Raw genomic sequence first — 9,000 nt, forward strand, 5'->3', positions numbered from 1 at the left:
TCTGTTTTTTAGGTTTTCTGATATATCTTCCTAGCTCTCCAGTCCTCCCATTTGATTGCGTTTTAAAAGGAAATCGCTGTTCGAGTCTCATCCTGCCACGCCAGACAGCAGCTCTCCATTTCTCCTGCCTTTAATACTCTGGAGGAGCGCTTGCCCTTTGGCCAGGAGGAGTGCAGCGCACACAATTGAGCAGAGAAAAGACTTAGCAATTCTTTGAGAGCAAGAGAGAGAGAGAGCGAGTGCATCCAAAAACCCCTGCTTTCAACTTTTCCCACTCTGGTTGTTTCTCATTCTGTTGTTGCTCCTGGCTTGCTTTCGCCCCTTTTGCACAGTAAGTGCGTATTAAGTAATGATTCTTCTTCAGAGCCAGACTGTCTGGCGGGCTGAAGGATCAGAGTTTCCTGTTCATAGAAATGCTCTCAATGTGTTTGTGGGCATGACTCTGCTCTTTAACATGCTCACTTCAGCCCACTACATCTGCTCTTACTCACATGCTGAACCACTAAAGGGATGGTTCACACAAAAAAAAAGACAAATTCGGTCATCATTTACTCACCTGAACAGCTGAAGTCAAAAGTTTACATACACCTTGGAGAATCTGCAAAATGTTAATTGTTTTACCAAAATAAGAGGGATAATACAAAATGCATGTTATTTTTATTTAGTACTGACCTGAATAAGATATCCCTGGTGACAAAAACAGCATATGCTGTAGGTATGTTTTGATGTTGGTTTAAGCTGGTCTTTTGCTGGTTTAAGCTTGTCCTTTGCTGGTTTATGCTGGTCTTAGCTGGTCATGTTGCTGGTCAAGGACCAGCATAAACCAGCAAAAGACCAGCTTAAACCAGCATCAAAACATACCTAACAGCATATGCTGTTTTTTTCACCAGGGGTTTCACATAAAAGACGTTTACATATAGTCCACAAGAGAAAATAGTTGAATTTATAAAAACGACTTGTCTAAAAGTTTACAAACGTTTGATTCTTAATACTGTGTTGTTACCTGAATGATCCACAGCTGTGTTTTTTTTGTTTAGTGATAGTTGTTCATGAGTTACGTGTTTGACCTGAACAGTTAAACTGCCTGCTGTTCTTCAGAAAAATCCTTTGGGTCCCACAAATTCTTTGGTTTTTCAGCATTTTGTGTATTTGAACCCTTTCCAACAATGACTGTATGATTTTGGGATCCATCCTTTCACACTGCGGACAACTGAGAGACTCACTGATGCTTTGGAAGAAAAAAAACGATGCATTATGAGCATTATGTGAAAACTTTTGGAATTTGAAGATCAGGGTAAATTGAACTAATTTTGTCTTCTGAGGAACATGTAAGTATCCCTTTTAGCTTCTGAAGGGCATTACTAAATGGAAAAAAAAAGGGTTGGAAAGGGTTCAAATAAACAAAAATGCTGAAAAACCAAAGAATCTGCAGGACTCAAAGGACTTTTCTGAAAAACAGTGGGCAATTTAACTGTTCAGAACAAACAAGGGACTCAGGAACAACCATCACTTAAAAAAACAAAACAAAAAAAACAGCCGTGGGTCATTCATGTAACAACACAGTATTAAGAATCAAGTGAATGTAAACTTTTGAACAAGGGGCATTTTCATAAATTCAACCATTAATTTCTTTTGTGGACAATATGTAAATGCATTTTATGTGAAATATCTTATTCAGGTCAGTACTAAATAAAAAATAACATGCATTTTGTATGATCCCTCTTATTTTGGTATGACAATTAACATTTTGCAGATTTTGCAAGGTGTATGTAAACTTTTGACTTGTATGACTGACTTGCTTTTGTGAAAAAGAAGATATTTCAAAGAATTGTTCATACAATGGGGAGCCGATATAACAGCCCATATTTGTCTTTTTTTTTTTAAGGAATAGTTCACCCATAAATTAAAATTCTGTCATTAATTACTGACCCTCATGTCATTCCAAACCAGTAAGACAGTCGTTCATCTTCAGAACACATATTAAGATATTTTTAAAGAAATCTGAGAGCTTTCTGACCCTGCGTAGACAACAATGCAGCTGACACGTTCAAGGCCCAGAAAGGTAGTAAGGACATTGTTAAAATAGTCCATGTGACATCAGTGGTTCAACCGTAATGTTATAAAGCTATGAGAATACTTTAAGTGTGCAAAGAAAACAAAAATAATGACTTCATTCAACAATTTCTTCTCCTCCGTGTCAGTCTTTGACGCACGTTCAATGTACCATGTACCATGACACGTACCATTCAGTATTTTGAGCTTTCACTTAGTAAAACCAGGACACACTTCCACTCAACTATCTCCATCATTCAAAATAGCCTAAAAATAAATTATAAAAGTGGTAATCAGTTTAATAGTTGTTGGGTCACTTTCACTTGCAATGCAGTATGACTTCCTGTGACCTCTGTTGTTAAATAAAGCTGCCTGGCCTCATTTATAATTGCCATTCACCTTCCAGTTTCTTTCTACCCAGTGGCACAGTATTACAAGCGAAGGTCTGAAGATCATACTCTCTCCAGCAGGAGGCCAGGTGCGGTTTAAGGTGCCAGGAGTGGTTCATCCAGTAGACACGCATGATTTAGCTTTAACTCTGGAGGCCTGAGGTCAACAGCTTATATTTTCAGAGGGGCAGCGAAGTAGAGAGCCTTTCATCAGCGAATCTCCAGCCAATGCATGTCTGTTCAGAGAGGAAACCGAGAGGGAGGGAGGGTTAGAAAGCGTATTATCAAGGTCACAACTTCATCAGGAAACAGGAGTCAGCATCGCCGTCTCCGGCTAAAGTTTACAGACTGTAATTTTTAACGAGTGTCATCCAGCCTTCCAAATAAAGATGTGCCTTCTAACCTATAGGGTGTTTTTTTTCCTCCTTGGCTGCAGGTTTTGAATTATGGCCTTTGCTTGTAAAACAATGTCCTTTAGCTATGGCTGTCAGCCACAAGTTGCTACTCTCAGCCAAAGGAAGCGAAATGTTTAGACCTTTTGTAATTTGTAATCTTCATCCCTTATTTATGCTGTTGTTGTTGTCTTGGCAGTCTGTTGCTTGGCAGACACAGTTTTACTTCATCAGCACTTGGGAGATGTTCGTGTTTTGTTAACGAAGTAAACACTCAGATTTTAAGAGGTAGATTTATTTATGCAGGTTGGCATTAATTGAGATAATTAGTGGTGTTTGTGGTTTTACTGTTGTGCATGCTAAGTATTAAACTTTGGCGTGTAATGAGACTCACGCCATTTGTGATAGACGTAAATTATACCTCAAATGAGTCCTGTCAGACTTGAGTGATAAACGGGTGGAAAGAGTAGACTTTGTATGTGTAAGTGTATGAAAGCTTTTGAATGGGGTCATTTTTATAAAATTAATTTTAATTAACATTTTGCAGATTCTGCAAGGTGTATGTAAACTTTTGACCTCAACTGTATATAATTTAAATTCATTGTGTTCAATGAGTAAAGCATTAAATTGACATTACAAAAAGTAGCTTTAAAAAGAAATATTTTGATTCCACTTTGCATAAATAATAATAAATGGGTATTAATGGGTTAAAAAATTATATTAAAATATGGGGAAAAAAATAAAATGCTACTCTCAATATGAAACTGCCATAACTATTTATGTATTTATTGAATATGTAAAATAATTACATTTTATTTCAATCAATTATTTATAGAGTACATAAAAACTGTAAAAATGCTGTAAGAAAAATCTAAACACACTGTAAAAGTCATATTGAGAGTAGCATTTTATTTTTTTCCCGTATTTCAATATAAATTTTGTTTTTGTTTTTTTTATCCATTATCAGGGCTCTATGCTTACTTTTCTTTTTAGGAGCACTTGTGCAAGTTACCAATCAAATGAAATCAGTATTAACAAAATTAATTTGTACTACAAAAGTGGCTTGTAGGTGTATTTTCATGTTTAATGAGGCTCAAAGTTGGCATGAGAGCAATCAAATTCATAAATTCATGTTGAGATTGTATTAAATATAAAATTTTCAATATAGAAATATTAAATGATTTAAATAACTGAAAAGATACTTTAAAAATGAAACTAAAACTGCCAGTAGGTGGTGGCAAGTCACTGATTTAATTACTGAATCATTCATTCATTTGATTAGTTCGAACGGCTGATTCATTCATGAATAAAGCAAGTCACTGTCTTTATGAATGGGAAATTGAATCATTGACTCACTAAATTTGTTTAAAAATGCAGATTCATTCATAAACAAAACTGTACTGTTTTGAATGGAGATGTGCGGCGGCTCAGTTTTGACTTGTTCAAACTATTTTTGATGAAAAAAATAGAGCAAAATCAGGCAATAGTGTTATAGTCAGACAATGTAAGTCACTTAATGTTAACTTCTTGTGTATTTAACTGCTGTATTAAATCAATATCTCATTTACAAACTCCTTTAAAAATCATTAAAAGCTGTCACTCGTCTTAGGTTATCGCAGTCTCACAAAGTTCCATTATAATCAATGAAGCTCTCTACACTGCACAATGAATCTCTTATTTTCACTCTGTCTACACTTTATGAAAAGATTTGTGAGATAAGTTACTCAATGTTGCGAAAACACATAGAAACCTTTGAAGCTCCCCTCAGCATAAACAAATATGCTGATCGGGTCAGTCACACTGGTGCTCCTAAATATTTTTTCATAGTCGCACGCAGTAGTTTTCAGTCGCAAATGTGACTGTAGAGCCCTGATTAACACCCATTTAATTATCCTTTTTCAAATTGCCAGTAGGTGGCGGCACGTCACTGTCTTGATGAGTGAAACATTCAGTCATTCGTCAACTGACTCGTTCAAACATCTGAATGATTCGGAAGCAAAGCAAATGACTCTTTTTATGAATGGGTCATTGAATCATTGACTCACTCGATTTGTTAAAAAACGCGGATTCGTTCAGTAGCGAAACGCTGTTGAGTGTTTCTCGTAGATGCACAACAATTGTGCTGTGGCTTTGGAACTATTTTCATTGGTAAAATTGAGCAAAACGGACAATATTGCATCTAAAACTTAACAATTAACTTTTTATTTATTCAGCAATTAACTTTTATTCATTTGTATTGCAGTCTGTATTGTGCATGTATTTGAGAAACACAGCACAGTTGCTTGTGTGATGTTGCTAAACTAAAAACCCATTAAATGAAAAACTAAAAACCCATAAAATTACACTGACTTGGTTGAACCGTGACCATTCATATTGTGAATATCTATTCAATTCATGAAGTTTAGCTGTACTTAGAGTCTAATGATAATTATTTGCCTCTCATAACCTTGATGTTTATGCTTCTAATTTATGCACATAATCATGTTTTCCAAATACCACAAATCTCTTACAGGCAACCTTACTGGGATTAACTATATTATAAAATGCCCTTGAAATATCTGAGTGATTTTCTTTCTTTATTTTTCAGGTATCTGTATCTTTTGTTTTCCGACGACGACCATTTGCCTTTCGATCACTGGGTGTTCAACACTGAGGCCCATCCTCTTCCCCTCATTAAGAAACAGACCCCTGAAATGGCAAACCATCTCAAGTAATCTTCATCCAACCCCAAAGCGCCACTGAGACGTAACTTCCTGGACCTGCTTTAACAGTGGACAAGAGCTATGGACGCAAACCCCCTATGGCTGGAGAGTTCTTGTCGTCCAGGACTTTTCCTGGAGCCTCACGCGTTTCTCCCCAGCCGTCTCTCCTCTGCCGTCTCTTCTCGGGATTCTGCATGCTGCCCCGTCGCCTCTTTCTCTACCCCAGATTCTATGAACACGTCTCTGAACCTCAGAGACCCAGAAGGACCATATTTCCTCTGTGAGGAGAACGGACCAGACCGTTTTCCATCGCCCTCTCACACACGTTATGAAGCCATAGGTAACTCAAATGCATCGACGTCCTTGTGTTTTTTGCATCATGTTCGTTTACAGGAGTGAAAATATAAGATTTCCAGCGAACTTCGCCATCTCTTGCTGTCTGTTTCTTTCGGGATGAGGTTTGGTTCGGTATTTGAGGCTTTATTGGACAGCAAGGTAGTGAAACTAAGTCAACTAGTGCCTTTTAGTCTTACTGATCATTTTAGTCAAATTTTAATAGCAACACTCTATCTATTTTCGCTGTGACCGAAAGTATCTTCCTACCGGCCTACAGCCCTCTTACCCTCGTGATGGATGTATGAATCGGTTGTTTATCGTTCATTCCTCTACATTTGTGAGCTTACTTTGTTTCATAAAATGTGTACAAAATGTGTTTTGATTGTTTACTTAATCAATGGAGGCAGAGACTTTTTATCCTAGACATGTAAAATAGAGTACTTTGTGTTAATTTATTACTCAAGACGTAGGGTTTTTCGTCTTTTTTCGGTGTGGAGGGCACAAAACTACAGAGCCCCTAAAGAAGGCATGATAATAAGATAAAAAAATTAGATGAGAGCGAAAAATTACATTTCAATGTTTTCGCTGAAATATGGTTTCTCCTCCCACTTCGTTTTTATCCCAAAAATTTCATACACAAACACATATTTTTTTTTGTAAGGAAACACAAAATCATTTATTTTTGGATGCAAAGGTTTTGTGAGCGAACACAAGTTTGCTAACAATCGTAAAAAGATTCTGTGGAACGCATACATTTCACAAGCGAATGCACAAGCTTTGTGAGTGAACTGCAAAGTTTCGCGAACAAACAAAGTTTTTTGGGGAAAATGCAAAAGAAGGCAAAAGTTTTGCAAATGTTTATTTGTTTAACGCAAAAGATTGTGAGCAAACAAAAATGTCTCACAAGTGAACGTAAAAAGTTCCTCTGTGGAAGGAAAAAGTTTTACAAGCGAATGCTAAACTTGCAAGCAAGCAAATTTTCTGGAGGATGCAAAATTTTACGAATTAACAAAAGTTTTGCGAATAAAAAAAAAACAAAATGAACATGAAACTTTTGCGAGCAAACAAATTATTCCGGGGGAATGCACAGTTTTGCGAATTAACTAAAGTTTTTGCGATTTTAAATTTTTGCGAGCAAATGCGAAATTTCTTGGAGGAACACAAACATTTTGTGAACCTAAAAGTTTCTTGAGGAAACCCAAAGGTTTTGCAAGAGATAAGTATAAGCATCAGTTCCTCTGTGGAGCACAAAACTTTTTGTTTCGCAAACAGGCTAAAACGTTTCACAAGCAAACACAAAAATTTAGCAAGCAAGGGGCTGCAACATTTTGCGAATTACAAGTTTTGCGAATAAACACTAAGTTTCTTGGAGGAACATACACAATTTTGTGAGCGAACACAAAAGTTCCTCTGTGGAATGCAAAACTTTTTGTGAGCGAATGCAAAAGTTTCGCAAACAGGCTCAAAAGTTACTCAGTGGAACGCAAAAGTTTCATAAGCAAATGCAAAACTTTTGCAAACAGATTTTTCCAGGGAAATGCTGTTTTGCGAATCACAAGTTTTGTGGGTAAACACTGACCGAATGCAAAAGTGAACACAAAACTTTTGGAAGTAAACAAATTTTTCCAGGGTAATGCAAAGTTTTGCAAATTAACGCAAAATTTCTTGGAGGAGCACAAACATTTTTGTGAACACAAAAGTTTCTCTGAGGAACGCAACATTTTTGTGAGTGAATGCAAAACTTATGCAACCAAACAAATTTTTGCAGGAAATGCAAATGTTTTCTGAATTAACAAAAGTTTAGCATTCGCTTGTGAAACTTTTGTGTTCCACAGGGGAACTTTTGAGCCTGTTCGCAAAACTTTTGCAGTTTTGAGTTTTTGAAACTCGAGCAAAGTTTCTTGGAGGAACAAATATGTAAGCAAACCCAAAAGTTTGTTGAGGGAATGCAAAGTTTTTTAAAAGAACACAAACGTTTCCCAAGTGAATCCAAAGGTTTTTGTGAGCAAAACTGTTTGTGAGCGAATGCAAAAGTTTCGCACAGGCTCAAAAGTTACTCATTGGAATGCAAAATTTTCACAAGCGAACATGAAACTTTTGCAAGCAAACAAATTTTTGCAGGGAACGTTTTACCAATTATCAAAAGTTTTTCAAGCAAAGTATCTTGGAGGAACATTTTTGTGAATGACCCCAAGAACGCATTGATTTTGCAAGAAAACGCACAAGAAAAGTTTCACAAATTAATGCAAAAATTGCTCTGTGGAATCCAAATGTTTTTGTTAGCAAATGCAAAAGTTTTTCAAATAGGCGCAAAAGTTACTCAGTAGAAGGCAAAATTTTCACATGTAAACAAAAACTTTTTGCCAGCAAAAAAAAAATTTCGTTTTGTGAGCAAATGTTTGTTTCTCCAAGAAACTTTTTTTTTTTTGTGAGTGAAACCAAAAGTTTCTTGAGGGAACACTGAGGTTTTGCAATTAGCACTGAATATAATTTTTCCTTTCATCTAATCACCACGTCCCTTTAGGAGCTCTGTAGTAAACCACGACAAAGCTGCTTGAAATCATTGGAAAAGTGTTTTATTAGGACAACACGTGCAGCGCCAGATAAAAGGAGAATGAATATTTGTATGAATGTACCACCAAATGTGAATTGAACATTCTTTGGCCTAGTTGTTGTGATTTATCATTTTATCTGTTTGTTTGTTTGTTCATTTATTTGATTTAACGTGAAAGCACAAAGTTGTGAATCAGTATACTCGGGTTCTCCATGAAGAAAAGAATAGGAATATTACTGTAGGACAATGTGACAGCACAAGTGAGGAATTTTGATGAAAAAAAAAAAATGCAAACCAATGAATGCAAAGCAGTCCATGGCACTGGATATGACACACACACTACATCTATTAGATAACCACATTCCAATTTGTGGAAGAACGGACCAATTCCCATCTTATTAGGATGTTTGGGGAATTTGACAACTCAGGCCTGCAGCTGATGTTCCCAAAATGACACAAAGCTAAACCAACCCTGCTTAACTAGCATGGTGTGGTGTTTTAACCTATGTATTATACTAGTGGATCTACATGGAAATAAAAATACCTCGCAGAGATTCCTCTCTTGAGGCCAGGGA

The 9,000-nt window shown here is 36.4% G+C and overlaps 1 protein-coding gene across 1 annotated transcript in view; it reads left to right on the top strand.

The window, feature by feature from the left end:
- Nucleotides 1-8,754, top strand: part of man1a1 (mannosidase, alpha, class 1A, member 1) — a 150,116-nt gene extending 141,362 nt beyond the window's left edge. The window contains exon 12 of the mRNA XM_051138664.1: nucleotides 5,421-8,754. Within this exon, the coding sequence (XP_050994621.1) occupies nucleotides 5,421-5,547 (127 nt within the window). The 3' untranslated portion in view covers nucleotides 5,548-8,754. The remainder of the gene's footprint in view (nucleotides 1-5,420) is intronic.
- The last annotated feature ends 246 nt before the right edge of the window (nucleotides 8,755-9,000 follow it).

Source organism: Labeo rohita, chromosome 20 (genome assembly GCF_022985175.1).
Source record: "Labeo rohita strain BAU-BD-2019 chromosome 20, IGBB_LRoh.1.0, whole genome shotgun sequence".
In the NCBI taxonomy this organism is placed as follows: domain Eukaryota; kingdom Metazoa; phylum Chordata; class Actinopteri; order Cypriniformes; family Cyprinidae; genus Labeo; species Labeo rohita.